General features: G+C 37.6%; 1 protein-coding gene across 1 annotated transcript in view; it reads left to right on the top strand.

Moving 5' to 3' along the window:
* The first annotated feature begins 282 nt into the window (after positions 1–282).
* Positions 283–21,544, top strand: part of LOC142349634 (uncharacterized) — a 32,816-nt gene continuing 11,554 nt past the window's right edge. Inside the window, exons 1-4 of the mRNA XM_075401340.1 lie at positions 283–1,405; positions 1,489–1,565; positions 1,635–1,765; positions 1,918–2,020. Coding sequence (XP_075257455.1) covers positions 1,212–1,405; positions 1,489–1,565; positions 1,635–1,765; positions 1,918–2,020 — 505 coding nt within the window. The 5' untranslated portion in view covers positions 283–1,211. The remainder of the gene's footprint in view (positions 1,406–1,488; positions 1,566–1,634; positions 1,766–1,917; positions 2,021–21,544) is intronic.

The raw sequence follows: 21,544 nt of genomic DNA, 5'->3' as shown, positions 1-21,544 counted from the left end.
GCGATTCGACGAAAATAACATCTGTAGCTGGTATCTATGCTGTGACTGTCAGATCTGCAGAAATAATAAGACAATTTTCTAAGACGACGACTGGGACGAAAATCCCCTCAGTGAAATTTGTAAATCCCCAACAACAACAACAACTATATTGGCCATTTTTTAATTTGTCCCAGAAATTTTTTTCTAATATCGTTATGGTTACGTCGTTGCAACCCTTCATGAAATTGGGGTTAGGATTTTACGCGAGACCCCTTTTTCTGGACCAATTTCTGATGCAAAAAGATGTGCTTTTCCCACTTAAGAGCACTCGTTACATAAGCTCCTAAATCCTTCTGTATGTGTATTTTTTCGATCAATTTACCGGAAAAACTAGTGATGCATGGAATTAGATATCGAGATATGAACCCATATTTCAACGTTTAAGGGAAGTTTGTAGTGTTCGCTCCATTTCATCACCCGAGTAAGATCCATTTGACAAATCAGACTAGACTTAACTGCTATGAATTTAGCTTCGTCGGCACAGAGGAGCTTGATAACAGGTCTGCAAGTTTCTGGTCTGGTAAATCGTCGACGTAGATTACAAAAAAGAGAGATGCCAGAAGAGATCCCTGCGGAACTCCAATTGTAACGTTGACGCTTTCAGAAAAATGACTGTTAATTCTAACTCTTTGCGTCCTTCCGATTGGGTAAGGTTGTAGTAATTTGATAATTTTCCCGCGGACACCAAGGTTGAATAGCTTTGTTAAAAGAATACCGTGAGCGACATCAAACGCTTTCTCATAGTCAGTACAAATTATGTCAATAGTTTCTGTTGAATCAATTGATTTATAAATAGATTCTAGGTAAACCAAGAGTTGAATGAAAGCGCACCTATTCGAAAACCATATTGAGTTTGATGGAATGGCTTGATAGAGCCTAGCATATTGCTGTAAGTTTAAAATATAATGTTTCGCAGTAAATTTTTATGCGCTGCTCTGATGGTTCATAGTGGGGGCTCTGTATCCCTTCATACCCCCGTTTTCCAGACGCGTGAAAATCCGCTGAAGTTTTTTTGCATCTGTTTTTGTAAATTTGTCATTGTTTTAGTTTGTATGCATTGTTTTTCACTAAAAAAGGTGTTTGATTCTTACTACTACCATTTTCTAACGGGGACAAATTTCAGGGTTTATTAAACTACATCATTTGCAGTCAGATTTGAATTCGTGATCAATATGCAAAGCTGTTTACCAAGTTTAGTGGATTGTGTATCCGGTAATAAAGACTCACTATCCACTGGTAATGGTAATTTCGTGCAGTTCGACAGAGTTGCTGCGCTAGGTGACGTTGCATATCCCGATCGTAAAATGCTAAAGAAGATTTTAAAGACAGAGCATCGTCCGACAGATGCGAAAGTTCTTTCCCAGAGGTAATTAGATGATTGTTATTACTTATAATAGCTCATTGCTAACTCTTTTGACTCTTTGTAACCTTGCAATGGTCTTGTTTCAGAATAATTTGCCATTGTGATAACGATCTCAGAATGGGCAAAGCCACATTAACGAACGAAGAATTAGCCAGAAAGCTCGGTATATTAGCTAATAACTTGGAACATTAACAGTTATCAGAAATTTGTATACTGATTCTCATAATTTTAGCTGTTCCTCCAAAGAATTTGAACAACATCGTTTCTGTTTTTCTATCAATGGGAATCATGGAGAAAGTCTCAAAGAATTTGCTGACGTGGATGCAAGGAGCCAGCCTTGTCCATGTCTTGTCTTTCTTCAAGGTATCGTTTAAATTTTAAAGAAATTTAAATTATAACTAGGATTTATTTCGCCCTTCAACCGAATTCTTTATTTGACATGATACATTATATCGCTGGTTCGTGTTGATTGTTATTTCGATCCTTCTCGTTTGCAGCTGAATTTGTTATTTTAGTCGCTGGCAAGAGAGTTTGATATTGGAACGAAATTAGATTCAATCTTATCGCCGGATGGCATTAACTACAAGCTGATTACTGCATCAAACAACCCTTTTGCAAGTAAGTGGTCGCTAAGCTAATTATTGAACTCTAGCGTATTATTTAATATTTTTCATAGTAGTGACCTCCGAATTTCGGGGCATGGAAACCAAAATTTCTCCTCTGGCATTGTAACTTCAAGAGGAGAGGATAATAATCATTTTCGAGAATTTATCTAACACTAAGTATAGTATAAAACAGTAGCTTAGAAGTAAAAACAATGGCTGAGCTACGTGTTTATCCCGACCTCGTGAAATAGAGTAAACTAGAATCTGGACTGTATTTTTCATCAGCCGACTTTGACCATTCAATTTTTTTTCGAAAACGACGGCATTGGCCTCATATAACAACCCTCACATAAATATAATTTGAGCATTTATGAGCTTTATATTCAGAGAATTGTTGGTTTTTACTGCACTTAATGTTACTCAGTGCAGCGAACAAAGTGGTGTTCTTATTGCAGTTGAAATCGTGGTTTACGTTATGTGGTGCTACTTCACATTTTGGACAGCGGTTATCAACATTGCTACAGATCCTACTCAGTAAAGCGTTTATCAGGGGGCAGTATCCAGTTCTCAGTTGTGCTAATTGGATACGTGCAATTTATGGCAGCGTTTGTTCTATCTTCGGTGGAGGTGTACCTAGTTGCTTGCTTTGTTCAACTGAGTATGGACTGTGTGTCGGTGGATACTTTTGAGCGCATTTTTGTATTCTTTGCGATTTAGTCGCTCTTCATGTTTGTTGTTTCACGCGGTCCCTTTAAGTATTATTCCCTGTCACTCTCATGGCCCAAAAACTGGTTGAACAGGTTGTTTATGGTCAGCGCGATAGCTCTGAGAACTGACGGCTAGAAATTGCTCTGCTAATATTTCTGTGTGAGCTTAAACAGGAAGTATTTCATCCTCATTGTGTAAGTCATTGGTGTCAGACATATTTTTACACAGCAAGTAATTGTCCGAAGAGCAATGTTTTGTTGTGTTTGCAGGTGGCTCGAGTTTGTATCGCTGATTGTGGAAGTCCAAATAGGACCACCGTAGTTCAGGAAGCTCCGACCGATAGCTTTGTAAGTCACTGAGTGTCTCTTGTTCAGCTCCAACCGCTACCAGCAATCTTTTCCAGTATGTTTTGTGCTTTTGTAATTTCTCTTTGGTGCTCCCTACATGTTCTCCAAAATTGAGCATACAATCGAAGGTAGCACCAACTACTTTTGACTTTGGACTTTACTGTTAATTGTGAATTATTGATAGTGAGGTGTGTGTCAAACTTGGCCTCCCTGTAAGTATGAAGCGACCCTTCTTTTACCCTCTTGGTACCTCTATTCGGTAGTGGTGCCTAGAGTACGTCTCAGTAGTAGGTTGTGATCCACCGTGTCGAAAGCGGAGGTGAGGTTTAAGGCAACTAGCAGAGTACGGTTGCAGGGTTTCTTTTGATCAGGGCCTTTTATGTCGTTGGTGACATTATTGAGAGTTTTTGTTGAGTGCTCAGGTCTAAAGCCATTCTGATGTTCTTTTAGTGGATATTCTTTAAAGTCACGAGTTTTTCTGTTTATGCATCGTGAAGGTGTTCACCGGATGCTGAGAAGCATCGAAAACTTTTGAAACGAGACTGTAACTGCTTAATTTTCCATATCAACCAAATGTTTTGCCTGATCACTAAACGCTGACTTCAACTGTAAGAAATTACAATTTGCATATAAATGTGGCAGTTGAATAATGCGTGTTTTCATCAATTTGATATTTATCTTGTCCAAGAACAGTTTTATCAATCTTTTTGTTAAGTTATTGTTACGCACTGATTTTTAGAGTATTTATGTGGGTTGTTATTGATACAAATTATGGAGATAATCTAGAGTAATTATTGCCATTTTTCCAAGGTCTTATTTAGATGTTTCACAGTGCGATTTTTAGCAGATATATTTAATAAAGTTAGCTAGGAAAAGCCTTTTACTGAGTGGTTCGGATGTGCGATATATCCACTAGTTGCCTTGGTTTAGGAGTATCTGCGATCTCAACATTATTTCTGACGAGTAGTCTCAGACTTGGAAAGAATTTTAAAAGAATTGCCAGTTCAATCTTTTATTATTTCCTCTGTTAGAATTAAGAAAGATGTCACAATAATTGAAAGAAAGTTTTAGTTTTATCAACTGATTTCTGAGTCGGTTCGCCGGTGTTCTGCTGATAGTGGGTTCCGCAAGATTGTGCCTTGAGTTGTATTGGTCCTTCGCAAATATTTACTGATTTTCAAGTAGGGCGATTTCCGGCTTTTGTACGTCTCTTGGTGTTTGTTAAGTACATATACAAGTTCCGTATTAGCACCTACTTTATCAGAATAATTACTTCACCAAGTACATAATCTCTCATGAAGTTATTTACTGATTATGTGAATTTATCTTCAGGAAACTCAAAAAAGTAAATGTTGAGGCTTTTAGGCACTTGATATGTTTGCTGATAAAACTGTCACTCTGCGGTTGTTTTTTGTAAACATAAACAAATTAGAGGTTACAGGCCTAGATGGAAATGTTAGTTATAAATGGCCTTGAAACTAAATGAATATTAATTAGTTTATATCAATTATTTATGGATATTTTAAGGAATATCATCACGTAACTATGAGGGACGAAATAGGGGCGTGACACTACCCGACTTTAGGAAAATTTTCCATGAAAATTTTGAGAAGGAACTGGGTTTTTACAATTTTTCTATAAAACGTATAATCTGCACGAGTATAAGGATATAAACATATTTTTGTTGGAGCCACCCAATTTATGTTTTCTTAGAAAAGAGTTTTGAACGAAAGCATTTAAGGTTAAAAAGAGTTAAAGAAGTTAAGAGAAATAAAGGTTAAGTTAAGATAAAGTTAAAATGAAGAAGTTTGAGACAAGGTTAAAGGCTTTAAAGAAACATTTAGGGGAGATAAAATGCGCTAATTCAGAATAAAAAGTGAAGACAAAAGATAAAGTGACGGTTAAAAGAACAGCGGGAATTAGCACTGGGAATAATCATGATTATTTCTGTGAATAATGGCTCTAAACTTTTGAGGAGGAGACACATATGGTCAAACTGGAGGGATGGTTTAAAGCACTGGTTTAGGTTGTGAATTGAGGTACTAGTTTGAACTTATGAAGCACTAATTAGTTAAGCTTAATGAATGAAGAGATACTTAATGTGTGAGAGGAATAATACTTGTCAAACTTATATAAGACTATCAAGAACTCAAAGCATACTTTCCTCTGGGGTTTGAGCTGTATTCTCCAGTTCGTCTTCTGTATTGAACCGTTCCAGGGTGTTCAATGAGAGAGCGGAAGTTGTTGGCATGGAATTTCGTCTTCGTCGCTTGAGTGTTCCAAGTTCTTCTGGAGATATGACTGTTGGAGGTTGCTTGTTGTTTGGCAAGAGTTGTGACTACATCTGCTTTTAGATGTTTGGGCACGGAAACTACTGGGTTTAGCGGTACATTGGTTCCGTTGAGCTTCATGAAATTTGGTACCATTCTTCGTACAAAGGCTACTTTATGGTATAAGAACATGAAGAAAATATGTAACGCTAGATTTCCGATAAAAACAATAATGGTTAATGAAAGGGAAAGTTTGATCGGTACGTAAGGTTCAAGTTTATCAATTAGTGCTGGCTTGAATGTCTTCATTTCAGTGGTAATTGGCTTTGCTATGGCATCTAGTGACTCTGTTGATAATTTTCTGTTCGAGTAAATAAATTCCGTTTTAACTTTCTTCAATAAATCGAGATTTGCTTCGGTGGGGGAGTCATATTTCGGAAGTTCATGTATGTTAGGCACTGAATCAATTAAATGGGCAAGTGGATCTGGTAATTTAACATTAATTCTGGTTGCTGGAAGGTACTGACAACTTTGTAAATCAGCTCGAATCTTAATATGGTCACTGAACATTGTATGTCCACATTTTAATGTGATTAAACAGATGTTACAACCTTTGTGAGGACCATTGATGTGTCGGCCATTTTCGTCCATACCAATCTCACTAAGGGTATAATCACTTGAAGCTGATGTGAGGAGCCAAATTCCATATCCGAGGTTCTGTGCTCGTTCTGGGTTGGGTAACACATCCTTCTCTGTATCACATACTTTCAATGCTGAGATTGTGTGGTGAAACTTGAGGGTTGCTAGACACGAGGAGAATCCTAGGTGGGTTTCCATTGTCTCATGACAGATTCGGTATCGTGGCGATCCAAGACAGTTATCATACTGAGCTTTCGTCAGTACTATGGTTTCCATCTGTTCTTCTGAGATTGCTAAGTACTCTCCCTCTATTACATATCGTAAGGCGTCTACGGAGTCCTTTTGAGGCATAGGGATTACTATTGCACGATAAACTTCGAACACTGTCTGGCTAGAGGCTAGGAGAATGGCTAGTGTCAGTAAAAGTCCGTCCTGAACTGTCGAAAACTCTTGTACTAATTTCGCATCGTAGTACGAAAGTATGTCAGTCATGGGTATTGCCAAAGTTAGACGATCTGGGGCGTTCTTTTGGCTATCATGGACTGAATCAAGGATCTTTATCAAAGATTTACGAGGCACTAAAGAGATTGGAAGGCGTTTGTCAAGCAAAGTAGGAATGGCATTTATAATATTAATTCGAAAAGAATATAAGGCTGCTCTGTAACTTTTAATAGCTGCATAAAGAGTGAGAAGTAATGAAGCTGCTGTATCAAAGTTAAAATTCAATTGTTGCTGTGATAATTGGATTTCCATGCAGGTTGCTAGTGCGTTCAGATTATGATCTATAATTGTGAACTGTTCCTCTACTAGTTTCCAGTTTCTGTTCTGGTTTTCTTGCATTTTGTTTTGAACTTTGTAAACCTTTGCAAGTTGGTCAGCAACTAGGAAGAATTTCTCATCGGTTTGTGCGCCGATTTCCATTACATAGTCATTGAGGCTGTTGAAACTGTTGGCTAATCTGTCGATGTTCTCAGCATTTTGGGACGTTCGCTGACAAGATCCGAAAATTCCTGTAATTCCACCGCATCCTCCGCTACTCATTGCGATTCCTGGACCAAAGAGTCCAATTCCAGCAACTGCGGCTGCTATTGCAAGCGGGGCGGCTCGTTTTTGTCGAGTGTGAGGGTCTTCTTCGACTCTGGTAAGGAGTTTTTCAGTCTCGTTGCACAATTTGAGGACTTCAATTTCGGCTTCTATGGTTTCATTGAGTATTTTTGTGTAAAGCCAATCAACATTGAAGGCAGCTGTTTGGTTCCGGTAAGTAGTGCTATGGGTAAGGTTGCAAAATTCCGATTGCGTGATCCATTTTTTCGAGAGTTCATTAAGTAGAGTCTCTACTTGTTGTCTGATAGTGAAATTATAGCGAGGAAACGGTACTAAAAATTCCACATTTATGAACTCTTCGGTAATCAGAATCTTTCCTTCTTTATGGAAGATGATGCCTTTATCCAGAGCTGCTTCTGTGTTAATCGGATTCTCAAAAGTGGGGCCGAAAAGTACGAGATTCAACACAATTGTAAGTAACATTTTCGTATTTCAATAATATCGACTATGTTTCAGGACAATCTTCTACTGATGTGGCTCTTCTGAGTGTTTCAACTGGCTCTATTTGGTCTTCCGGTGTTTATTTGCTCATTTAGTTACTTTACTCGGGCTTCTAGATCTAGTTTTCTCAATATGGCACTTGTTTATGTGATGTTTGTTTATTTCAGGTGTACTCTACTTTTAGGTGATGTGTGCTGATGTGTGTATTTATTGATATTACTACTGAATATGGTGTTTAAACATGTTGAAGTGTGGTTATTTGGTTGAATGATGGGTGTGTGATGATGGGGATAGTGGTTGGGGGGTCGAATTATGCAGTCTGTACATATTTTTTCGAGTTTTTCAGATTATTTGATATCAATATGTGTTTCAATATTACTGCCGGCCCGAATAATATCACTCTGGGGTGCTGCGGCAACGGGACCAGGTTTGTGTCAAGGAACCGGGTTCACTGGTCTCGTTTGCGGCACCCAGGGTGTAATATCAATAATAGTTCAACTGTAGATATTAGCTTAGAAGACGGAGGAAGTAGTTGGAATTGGGACTCAATATTATTAATAGTATTCATATTATTATTCGTATTATTCGGGATTGTTGGGATGTGGAGAAGGAGAAGGAGAGGAAGATGTGTGGGAAGAAGGAGGGAGAGGGAAGAGAGTGAAGATCAGGAAGATGAGGGAGGAGTTGAGATGGAGGAGACGGCAGTATAACTAGTTATTTGTATTTATTTATTTAACTTTTTAACTGACTTTTAGCTGTATATGTTTAGTTGTAGTTTGGTGTAATATAGCCTAATATACTGACTAATATACTTGGTGCTACTAATATTTAATAAGGTGCTGATTAATATCATAGTAATTAGTATATATCAAAACTTGTTTTGTGGGAGGAATTGAGGATATAAGTAGTGGATAAAAGGAAGAATTAGAAAGGCGTAGTGAATAAGTAAATGTTAGTGAAGGGTGTAATTGTGTGTTCAGAGCGTTGTTGTGTGTTTTACGGCATGTGTTATTTAACTAGTAGCGGTCGTTATAGCATGGTATTTAAACGTCCTTGGCATTTATTGCATAATTTGTTCTGTTTGTGTGTTTTCATTCCTGTGATTGTTCATTTTTGACTTAACACGTTAACTTTCTGCTTGCTTAATAACTAGTTTGACTCAATTTTTTAAACTTTCAGATAGTTATTGTGAATTATGGATGTTGCCCAGTATGAAGATTTTCTGACTTTCTTGCGAAGCAAGTCGTTATCTCAATCTGAATGGATGTATCCATCATTTGTTCGGTCATCTGAGGAGCGACGAGCTTATCGGGACAAAGCAGAACATATGGTACTGAGGACAAAGAACGTGGGAACATCAGAATTGGCCGTACATCGGGAGGTGTTGGTGTACAAAGTGGAAGTGAAGGTGGGCAGCGAGATGCAAGTTCAGGAGAAGGAAATTCCAACTCAGCAGATGGTGTCTCAGGAGTTGGCTTCGCTTCATGTCGGGTTTAGTGCTTCTGCAAAGCACATTACTCATGTGAGGTCACAAGTCGATCGCCTGAAAGCTGCTGGGTTCTTCTTTCCACGGTCAATGGGGGGATTGCAGGCCGCTGTTGAGAGGTAATTGCATATATTTATAATAGTTATTTATATTTTTATTTGTTTTTCTTTAGTTTGTGTAGTTGTAGTATTTTACTAGTTGTGAAGTGGTGTATGCTTATTGTTTAGAGCTAATCGTGAGTGTGTGCCATGTTTCGTGAAGAAGATGTTCGGCAAAGAGGTGCACTGCACTTTTTTCCGTGCAAATCTTCGTGCAAATGTGTGTGCCGAATTGGGGTACGAGTTTTACAATGACATTTATGCTGATTATGTGGACATAGTGTCATTTAAAACTCCAAAATGGCTCGGTGCGGCTGGTGTGAGGGCCGAAGTTGGTGGTCTGTGTGCTCTCAGTGCTCTGTACTACACTTTAACTGGTCGGAAGTCAGGTATTTGTTGTGTTTTGTCGCAATTTTCACTAAGTTTATTACTTTAATTCACATTTGTTTGGTTTGTTGCAGACAGGAAGGTTCCCAAGCATAATGTTCGCGCTCTACGCTTGGCTATTGTGGCCAAGATGCGTTCGCCTGGGTTCTCTGAGCTTGTAAAGGCCCAGTTAGGGTACTTTGTGTCGGAGTATGAGATTGCTGAGAGTGAAGATAATGGGACGTTGGCCGAGTTCTGGGTAAAGTTTTATTGTAATTACTGTTAATTTTGATAAGTGCATGTGTAGGTAGGTACTCTTTGAGGTTTTGCTATTTAGTTTGTCGGTATGGCTTATTTCCTCGGATGCAACGTCAACATCTATTGGCAGTATACTGAGGAAATGGGGGGCGGCTGGGTGTGTTACAGGCATTCGATCAATGCTAAAGCCACCGCTCCTGCTGTACTGATCCAGTGCATCGGGAAATTCATCGACAATGAGTCTCGGTACCATTGTGAGCCAATCGTGGACTTTCCAAAGTGAGTATTTAGCTGTTTTTGTGAAGATTTATCGTGTTTTTTATGTAATTTTGAGGCTTTTTGTTTATTATGATGACATTTAAACAGGTTGGACGATGCTGAGCGGTACGTGACTCGTTCTACTAGGACAACGGGTCAGTCCGGTCAGTGTACTAGTGGTGGTGGTACCGTATCTGAGGATAGCGCCGATGAGAATTGACTAGTGTCGGTGCAATTATATTCATCATGTAGTTTAGTTTCATCTATAGGTTTCATCTTTTACTTATTATTTGTCAATTGTAGCTTTGATAGTTGGTTTTTACTATTGGAACTAGGAGCTGTGGTGTTTATGAGCATGTGGTAACATTTTAATTGCGGTTTGTGACTTTATAATGACATATTTATGAAAGTGAAATTCTGGTGATATCACGACTTTTTTGATTTTTGGGCATTAACTTTAATTTACTTGTAAATTATTGATCATAGACTGGTTCTAATGGTTCTAGATACTTAATCTGGTTGTTAGCAGCACTTGTGTGTAATTTGAACTGGTTTGGAAGAGTATTTAGTACTAATTTTCACATGTAATTTCTTCGTAATTTTGGTCATTTTTCCGCATCAGGGCTAGTGTGGCAAATATGTGAATTTTTCAATTTTTATTGAACTTTGAGCAATTTTTTTGGCTTGGCCCACTCAGTAGACATCGGTGGGGAATAACTATGCAATAAATTCAGGTTTTTGGACACTTCTTGGTCAACTTTTTTTACTGATGTCTGAAAAATCGAAAAATGCGGAAAATTGAGGGCTCCAGCGTCACTCAATTTTTAAATTGCTCCAATCGGGCTCAAAATTGGTAGGTCGTTTTAGTGGCTTAAAAAACCCTGCAGGGCAAAAGTTTGGCGCAATTTAAGCATTTTTCGCAAAGTTATGATTGTTTTCGTGATCTGAACCTGGCTATTTTTGAATCATGAAATTTCGGTCTAAATAAGTCTTCACTATTCATACATTTTTGGTATTGAATGGTTAAAATGGTACTGTCTGTGCTTGGTACTAATGTATATTAGTGAATTATGGGGTTTGAAGCTATTTATCGGGTCAGAACATTGATTTTTGCGTCCAAAATGCTAATTTTCAGGCATGATTTTTCCACTAATTGAGCTTCTTCGAGACATGTGTCGGTCTGGTGATTCTCTAGTGGCCTAAATCAGGTGCTAACTGTTAGTGCTGATATCTATGGGTATCAGAGGTAGCATTTTGGTAGGTTGGGAGTTGTTTAATTTAGGTTTTATGCCAGATTTTCTGTGAAATTTACTGAATTTTTACTTGTGATGCGTCATGTTTTGTGCATAAGTTGACATGGGTTGAAGATGATTGATTTTTGGCGGTAATTGTTGGTCATACTAGTGAGTACTATGTTGGTGGCAGCTTTTGGTGTGGTTTAATGCATGATTTGACTATAATATGTTGAGTTTTTCACTTTAGAATTTCGGACCAAATTTTGTGAAATATGTGCAATTTTCGATTTTTTCACTTTTTTCAACATTTATGAATTTCTATGCGATTTTATTGGTTGATTAGGCTTGGACAACTACTAGGGAGACTGAATATTGAATATGGGCTCATAATTCGGCTATTTGATACTATTTTTATAGTCTAATTTTGGCTCTGTTTTGACAAATTTGAGAAGAGTTTGGTAGGCTTCAGTTTTTTACTATTATTTCAACATTTTACTTAACAATTTTCAATATTTTTGATATGGGCGTGTAGAGCTTGAGCATGCAGATGTTTTAAGCTAATAATATCAGATTTTCGATCAATATTTCGGATTTTATGAACATGTTCGTAAATTTTCAAAAAGTCTCCAAAATTGAGGGGCCCAGCGTCACTCAATTTTTAAAATGCTTCGATTGAGCTCAAAATTGGTGAATCGCTTTATCGGCTCAAAAAACCCTGCAGCGCAAAAATTTGGTCGGTTTCAACTTTTTTTTACGAGTTATAACGTTTTTGCTGCAGTGAACCTGGGTTTTTTGGAAAGGCTCAGATAGGGGATAGGTTATTGGCTATGAGGCTATGAAAAACTTGTTCAAAATGATTGATATTGCTATGGTTGGACTGCTCATAAGTAGGGCTAACTGAATTAACAATAAAATCGGGCATATTCGGGTATTAAGATGCATTTTTGATCACTTTTTCTGGAAATTACGCTTAAATTTTTGTGATTTGTTATTTTGGCAGTGTTTTCTCAGCTTGTATTGGCACTAGGGGGCTGGGAGTGCATATTCTGAGAGCTATAGATGTGGGCGTGCTGATGGTATGGTTAATTGCTGTCAGAAGTGAATAATATTGACTCTAGCTGGAAATAACTGAATTTTTCCTGACAAAATTGTGGCACTTTCAGAGCTTATTTGGGTTTAAGTCTTCATGGTTGATACTGGGATGAGCTGGGACTGGTTTTTATGGTACTACAAGGCCAGTGGGGGGTTTCACTAGGGTTGTAGGGGGTATAGGTGGCTTTAATCGGGTCAGGTGAAGAATAAAATGACAAAAATTTTTGAAGCGGAGGATTGAAGCAGAAGCGCGATTTTCGTTTTTTCGTCATTTTTCAACATATACTTGGAAATATTGAGTTTTAACGGTTGTTTGAGGTTGTAACATGTAGGTGGCAGTTGGGAGTAGCTGCTGGGGGCATTCGGGACAGTTTTTGGTATATTTATGGGGTATAATTTACACTACATTTTAATCAATTTTAACGCACTTTGGTAGGGTTCGGTATTTTTGTCATAACTCAACTTTTATTGATTTTTGACGGGATTTTTGGGTACTGGGGTGTCAAGCGTGAGCAGTAGGATGGTCTAGGGCTATAAAATGGGTCAATTGGGGGTTTTTTGTGGGAGTTATCATTGAATTCGAGCGGATTCGAAAAGTGTCAAAAATTGAGGGCTCCAGCGTCACTCAATTTTTAAAGTTCTCCAAATCGCTTCAAAGTTTGCATGTCGGTTCCTCGGCTTGAAAAATGCTGCAGCGCAAAAGTTTGGGGTGATCGGGGCATTTTTCACAATTTTATGACTATTTTTCTGAAGTGAACCTAGGATTTTCGGAAGGGTCAATTTTAGGCTAAGTTTTTGGTACTTAGAACGGATCGAATGGGGTCAATAATGGCTGGAATCGCTTCTACTGGATGAGGGCTTTTCAGAACAATAGGTTAATCCAGGTTCGGACAATTAGTTTTGGAGATAAATCAAAATAACTGAATTTTGAGGTCAAAAATTTTCGGTTTTTTGGCGATTTTTGGGCTTTAGGGCTAAGTTGCTCAGGCTTGTTGCGCTTTTGGGGCGGATGAAGGGTTCTGCTGGACTGTACTGGGTCTGTACATACTAATGGATATAGATGGTTATGGGTAGAGGGTCGAAGACTTGACATATAAGCTCAAAAATGATGTTAAAATCTAATTTATCATAGCCACTGGCGAGTTTTGGAAGACTTAAGTGTGAAATTCCTGCATCTATTACTATTTCTCTCAGCTCATAGAGACTTGCTAATACAGATTCGTAAGTTGGTTTGTGGTAGTATCTGAATTTTGTAACTAAACTGAAGATATAACGTTCGGAAATGGGGTCGAAGTAGATTAAAACTGAGCCAATATCTGGTGGATATCTAAGTCTAATTGCACTTGGGACTGCTGGGTACCAGCTTTTGACTTGTCGGGCTGATCCCTTTGCCATTGCAAGGTCTGCTGATATACAGTGTGCAAAAGAGTATGGTGAATATAAGATATCTGTTGGGGAACTTAGATATGTTGCATTTATTTCTTGACTAAAATGGTTTAAATTTTGATTAGATGAGCCTGGTGAAGATTTTTTTGTTTGAGATCTGGTTACTGGTTTGTTTGTTGAACTGCTGGGCTTTTTCCCTGAATATTTTGCTATGCTAGATTGTACTTGGTCTAATTCTGTCTCTCTACTTGGAGTATTTGACTGTTTTGATGCTTATGCTGATGCTTTTATTGCTTCACGTTTTTCTTGTTCCAGTCTTACACGAGCGTTTTTCGGTCTAGGACTGCCTGATCTTCTAACTGGGTTGGTTAGGTGAGGATTAGATCTATCTTCATCATGTAACTGTTTTTGTCTAGTTATTTTAAATCCTTGCACATTTTTCTTCTGTTGGTATTCTGGTGATTTGAAAGCACTTTTCTCTGGTTTTCTTTTTGGATTATAAGGTCTGGCTCTTATTTTTCTATCAGTTAAAGCAAATTGCTCTTCGTGTGTTTCTGGGGGCGATTCAATATCAAATGGTACTATTGACGGCTGTGGCTGTTGAGCTGGTAGGAACATTTCATCATCTGATGAAGATGATACGAGAGGAACACGAACTTCTGGTTCCTGATGTCTAATTTCGTCAGCAATTAACGGATTAACTGGTATTTGGGCAATTTGTTCTGCGTCCAGATTTAGGTCAGCTAAATTTTCGTCTGAACTACTATTTTCGTCAAAAAGATTTGGAATTGCTTCATCTGAACTTGAGGAGTCAAATACTGGAAGATGAACTGGGGCAGTTCGTGGTCTAACTGCTGGTGCTACTACCCTTGGTGGGGCCGGTGGGGCTGCTGGAGGTGCTGCTACTGCTGGTCCTGCTAATGGTCCACCTAGGGGAACATTTATGGTAACTCTGACTGGGTCCTGTTTCTCTTTTGTAGCTTGTTTTGTCTCCTTTTCCTGTTCGTTTATGAGTTCTGGAATATGCTTATCGAAGAGATCTGGTTCCATATGCTGCCTTCTAGATGGATCAGGTTGAAAATTTGTAGGGTTAATAACCTCGAGGTCTTCAGGAGTTTCACTTGGTTTAATTGGTTTTAATCTGATGCGGTGAACACATTGGGTGTAATTCGTGTTTACTTTTCGAATGATGTAGTTAGAGTCAGTAAGGACTTTTTCCACTTTATAAAGCGGTAGCCATTTCTGAACTTGGGAAGCGATTACTGTCGATTGCTCTAATAACTTAGGATTCAAAAGTAAACAGAAAGATTTTTCCGGAATGGGTTTTGCTGATGCTTTTTGATCATAATACTTTTTGTACTTCAAGTATGCGGTTGTCAGTTTTTTCTTTGTTTTCCCCGAGCTTTTGCATCATGGCAACTTGCAGTTCATTTACGAAGTCAGAGTTTACTGCTACTGCATCCATTACTTTTCTGGAGAACCGTATGTCAAGGGGTTTTATGGGTTCTCTGCCATGGAATAAAGTTGAAGGACAACAATTTGTCGCTGAATGATATGAAGTATTATGGATAAAGGTTGCAAGAGGAACATATTTATGTCAGTCTTTCCATTGTTCTTCAGTATTAAGTTTCAAAATTCGTTTCAATGGACCGTGAGATCGTTCTACTGCTCAGATAGTCTGAGGGTGCTTTAGTGAGGCATGTTTTAGCTTTACTTCTAATAAACTTGCTAATTCTGACATTAATTCAGAAGTAAAGTTGGTTCCTAAGTCACTAAGTATCGTTTGAGGAATGTAGCTGTGTTGGAAGAACACCTTTACTAGTTCTCGGGCTACTGTGTCAGAATATCCATTTGTTAATGGAACTGCGAATAGGTACTTTGTGAAAACATCTATTGCACTCAAAACATACTTATATTGCGATGACTTTAGGGGGCCTACTAAATCAATTTGAAGCATATCTCCCGGATATGATTGCAGTGAACTGACTGGTTGTAACTTTGGTGTAATATGGCTTTTTGGTACTCTGTTCAATTGTAGACAAGTAAGGCAGTTTTTGATGAAGCTAATGAATTGATCGGTGAAACCTGGGTAGTAAAATCGCTTTCTAAATTCCTGAATTGTTGCTTTGATGCCTAAATGACCTGCTGTTTGTGAATTATGGAGCCTATATATAGTCTCTTTCCACAAATGCTTAGGTACACAGAATTGTTTATGAAGTACTTTTCCAGTATCATCATAAAAATTCCGGTATAAGACATTCCCTTCAAGAATTAATCTGTTTAAGTGCTTGTAATACTTTTTTAAACTTGTTGTAGCATACTTTAAGTCTGGTTGTTGATTATTTTGTTGAATCCAATTTATTACTGTTCTAATGTCTGCATCTTTTTGCTGCTCAGCTGCTAAATTAAGGCTAATTAGGTTGTCTGTAAGATCTGGAAACTCATCTAGTGGATTTGGGTACTCAATTGAATTTATTTCTGTTTTTCTTTTAAGTTTTAATAGCCCTTGAATTTCTGTTACTGGTAAGTTACTTTGACGTTTTTTGGAGTCTTCATAATATCCAAGTTTTTTAAGTACATCAAGTTCGTCGTTATTAATTTCGTCACTAAAGTTTTCAGTATCAAATAGTACATTCAGTTCAACATCTGGGTTTTGTGCTTCTGTATCAATTTCTATTTCTTTGACTGGAATTCTATCTGTTAACTTTAAAGACATTGTTGCTGTTTTATCATTCTCCATTCGCGAGAGAAAGTCTGCTGCATAATTAGCGCGTCCAGGAATGTGAGCAATTACTATATTAAATGCGAGTATTCTGTCTAAACAATTCCAAAGAGATGGCGGTATTATTTTTGACTGGAAGAATTGTGTGAGGCTTTTGTTGTCAGTGAGTATAATTACTTGTTTACTTGATCCCCAAATGTAGTGCGAAAAGTAGTCCAGCGCGTAGTACAAAGCTAGGAACTCTTTGTAATAGATTGAGAACTTTAATTGTGTAGCATTAAACAAATGCGATCCAAACGAAACGGGAGCGTATGTTTTCTTTTCTTTCTTTCCTGTTTCATTTACGTAGTCTTCCACCATAAGTACAAAACCTGCACCGTGGTAACTAGCGTCACAAAGAATTACATACTGTAGACCTGGTTTTGGCAATCGCAATGTTACATTTGTTGCTTCCATTAGATCCTTCTTTATTACTTCTAATGCTTTTACATGTTCTTCTGTGGTTTCTATTACTACATCCTTCTTCAGGAGCTTGTAAAATGACATTAGTTTCTCACCTAGATTAGGTATGTAATTACGGAAAAATTGAGTGAAGCCAATTAGTCGTTTTACTTGCTTTGTTGTTTTCGGCATTTTAAATTTATCAAGAAATTTCGTTATTTTTGATTTTTCTGGTGATATTCCTTCTGCACTGATGTTATTTCCAAGGAATTTCATCGTATCTGTTGCTATTTCACACTTTTCGGGCGACAGTTTCAGTCCGGATTGACGTATACATGTAAAGATTTCTCGTAAAGGGGGTACCAATTGTTCAAAGTTTGTTACTGCATTTTCAATATCATCCATAAACTGGGTACAATTTCCTGAAGCTAAGCATGGGTCCAAGTAATGTCTAATAAAGGAACTGAATCCTCTTACTGACTTATTCAATCCTTGTGCAAGACATTTATAAGCATAAGTTCTCGAAGCAAAGTTAAATGCTAGCAGTTGCACTGATACATCATCTGCCATTTGCACGCAATGATATGCTTGAGAACAGTTAAGTTTTGTGAACAATTTTTTCCCGGCAAAGTAATTTATTGCGTCACTCATGTTGGAAATCGGGAAGTTGGTATTCACGTAGTCGTTTTTCAACAAGTGGTTTACTTTTCTAAAGTCAATTAATAGTCTGAGTCTTCCTGAATTCTTTCTTTGAGCGAAAAGTGGACTACTATATCTTGATTGAGACAAAGTTGTTATCAGTCCGTAATAATGCATTAGTGCGAGCTCTACTTGTAACTCATTTCTCAAATGGACGGGCGTTGGAGGGCCTTGTTCGTAAATTGGTATGCTTCTTTCTGGAGTTAACTTTATTTTCAAATCTGTATTATATCCGACGTCAAATCTGTGTTTTGCGAAAATGTCACTAAATTCAACTAATAATTCGCCTACAACTGCTTTTTGCTCATCATTAAGGGCTGATTTTTCCCACGGAAACTTGCTCAAAAATGTTATTTTATCCTGACGGTTACCGTTTGGATCTAATTTCTCCATTTCTTGCAGTTTTAGCAGTTGCTCATAGATATATCTCTGCAAGGGCGACAAATTTGTCGGATCTGGGCACGTTTCAGGCGTTGGGAACCATAGTTTTTCATATTCCGGGGCCGGTTTCGCTGGCTGAGATTTTCTTTTCGGGGTGTCTGTGACTTGAATTAATTGATTTATTTCTGTTAAGTAATTTTCGCTCATTTTTGCAACATTTATTAATTGAGGATCTACTTCTAACAACTTTTCAGCTTGGTCTGATGTTAAGAATGAGAATTTGGCTATTTCTTCGCCTTTATTTATGGTAATTGGGTGGTCAGTAATGTTCAGGACATAGATGTAGAGAGTGTTATTTTCAGCAACTTTACTTAGAGATGATGTTAATATTACTTCACTATCTTTTTCAAAGATTTCGTTTGGAATTATTACTCCACAAAGGTCAGTGAATGATTCTAGTTTATCATAAAGCTTACATTCTAATACTGCTTGTTGATTCGGCTGTAAAACTTGCTTTTTCTGTGTATAAACTCCAAATTTTTTTTCCGTTTTACAACTCTTCTGGGTTGCTTTTCTGGCTTTATTTCATTTATTTGTGGTGTTTGATCAGGGAATTTAATGTAACTTTGTCCTGGGCAGATGCTAACATTATGTTAAACAAGGAATGGGTTGCCTAGGATTACAGGAGTTGTGACAATTAATACAAGGAAATCTTCTGTAAATGTTTGAGTGCCCAATTTAAATGTAATTTTAATTGCTTTATCAATTTTAACTATATTGCCGTTTGCCATTTTAACTTTATCTAGATCAGGTTTTTCTATTTCTGTTATTGAGTTAATATTTGTGTTAATTAGTTCCTTGTAGATTTCACGACTTATCGCATTTGCAAATGCTCCTGTATCGACTAGTGCGCGTCTTTCTAATTCTCCATTAAATTTAACTTTAACATAGGATAATGTTCTGCCTAAAAGTGGGACAATGCTAAATAGTTGCTGAACATGTGGTATTGGCTTTGGTACGGGTTGAGGTACTTGCGTTGGGAGTTGCACATAATTATTAACTTTACTTTTATTATTATTACTTTTGCGTTTTCTACGCTTTTTATTATTTTTGTTATAAACTGGCTCTATTACTTTATCTAAACTAGGACTAGACGTGCTTTCGTTATAATGGTTAACTGAGCTTTTATAATTTTTATTTTGTTTTTTAAAGTTGGGTGGCTTTATTAGTTTTTTTGTTGATTAAATGGGAAATTCATACCTCTCATATTTCTGCTTTGGAGTGCACCAGCACGACTAAATTCTTTTGCTTTTTGCATACCATATCGGTCTTGTGCTGGACTATCGTAAACTATACCCTGTCTACGAAGGTTTTGTGGGGTATTTTTTGTTGGGAACCGATAAACAGGTCTATTAACATAAGATGGGTGAACAAATGGGGGGCTATCTGAAGGTTCGGTCCAATAATTCCGAGTTTGTGGCTGTTCGTTATAATAAAACGGTCTAGGGGCATTAAATTGTGGTTTAAACTCTCGGTAATTGTTAGCACGGGGGGCGTACTGTTGCTGGGGCCGATAATTTGGCTGGAATTGGCGATAATTAGACTGATATTGACGGTAATTTGGTCGATAATTCTGATATTGAGGGCGGAAATTTTGTCTAACTTTGTTTGTAGACTTGTTGAGGGTGATGTGGTGTGAATGTGTTTAATGGGCCTTGTTCTGATGGCTCATTTTTAGGTGCTGTTCTCTGCTTAAGTTTCTGCTCAAGTTCTTTCTGATTATTTGAAATAGTAGCTATTGCTTTTAACATTTTATCAGTATTTGTTTCCGTTATTTCATTAAAACCGTCGTCGAAGTACTCTTCTCTGTTGCACATCTCCCTAATTGCAATTTGTTGGCTAGCTAAGGTGCATAACTGATCTATTGTATCTGTGTCTGGCCTTTCTAAGAGCTTAGGCTTGAGCCAATTTGGCATAGACTTAATAAAGAAGCGCTTTATTTGCTCATTTTTTCGATTTTCTGACATCTGAAGAGCAGAATCTCTTGCTGCTGTCTCTCTTTCGAATCTACGAGCTTCTGGGTCACCATGTCCAGCTGGCGCTACTACTATTTCAGGTGCTGGATATGCTTTATTGGCCTCTGTTCTTAACTTTACTAAGAAATTTTTAACAGTGTCTGTTTTTGGATTAAACTTTTGATTCTCTAACTTTATAATTCTGATCTCTCTCAAGTCATCCTGCGTGAATCTATTTCTTAGAGCTGTTATACTGTCTTCGAAAACTAGTCTGGTAGCCTCTGGTAGGGTTAAGAAGTATCGTAAAGCGTCTCCTTTTAAATGTAATTGCAGAAAGTTCGCTTGTTGCGCGTTTGCGATTGCTGCAACTCCGATTGCACCTGTTATTAATTGTTCAAACTCGTTAAAATTGTCCGTTTCTGATCCGGAAAAAGGCGTGATGTTGATCTGCGCGTGTGCCATTTTGCTTTTTACCCGATTAGATTATATACTGTTCGTTCAATCAGTCTTACTTTCGTTCTAAAGTATTAAATAGCACACTTAACTTAACTTAATGGAGAGATTAAGGGGTTTTAAGAGATGAAAACAGTTAAATGAATAGCACAAGAATATCAGAAAAGAAACTACTGAAACCATTCGTTCAGAAAATAATAAAGAAGGGCTGCTTATAAGCCTATTCCTAAAGCTCCGGTGGAATCGTCAGACTTATATCGTTGAAGCCGTATGGGCCGCCGAAGTCTCACCTCTAAAGAGTGCCCCTTAGTTTAGGAAAATTCGTGGGGACCACGACCGCACAGGCCCTGTGGAAGCTGCACTCAGATAGGCAACAGCATAATGACCGAAGTCACTGTTTGATTCATTAACCTCCGGAGCTGGGCGGGGAAATAAAATATAATTGTTTTTTATTTTTGTTTAAACTTTTGTTTTGCCCTCTTTCAATTAATGTTTAAGTGATGGTTTCAGTAATTTAGCTTATTCTGATTTTATCTGATAATCAGTAATGATGTTGTCAAGGTTAATATCTCTGTCAGATTGAAGTTTGTTACGAATAAGGCCAAATTTGCGAGATTTCTGATTTAAACTTTTTGCTGTCCAATAAATTGCTACACGTTTATCGTCTTTATCTAGCACAAAAATAACAATAGACTTATAAACTGAAGATGAAAAAGCGGTTACTATCTGAGCTTGCGTTTTACTGTTGTTTTGGGTATAATTAATGTGGTTTCCTTCAATATGTTCAACAAAATTGGGGGAAGAGCGACAATTATTAATAGCGGGGAGAATTTGTTCTTTATAAATAGACATAAATAAAGCACCAAAATTAATTTTACAAATTCATTTACTCACAATATCCTCGCTTGCAAATACCCTGTGTTGTTTTTGTCCGTTGTGGCGGCTGTGGTTGAGTTTGTTCCAGTTATTGTCCACTCAAAAACTTTTGTATTACTGTTACACTTAGTCCACAGAGACACAAACAGAGTTTCCACCCATTCTTTCCTTTGTTACTGCTTTTTGTGTTATCATCTTGCTCGGAAAGGAAGTGCTTGATGTGGTTCTGGATGATTGGAGGCTCTTAAGGTAATGAAGAAGA

The sequence above is a fragment of the Convolutriloba macropyga genome, chromosome 11 (assembly GCF_964194025.1).
Source record: "Convolutriloba macropyga chromosome 11, txConMacr16.3, whole genome shotgun sequence".
NCBI classification, from domain to species: Eukaryota; Metazoa; Xenacoelomorpha; order Acoela; family Convolutidae; genus Convolutriloba; species Convolutriloba macropyga.
The sequence above is the reverse complement of the archived record's forward strand: the minus strand, read 5'-3'. Positions and strand labels throughout refer to the sequence as shown.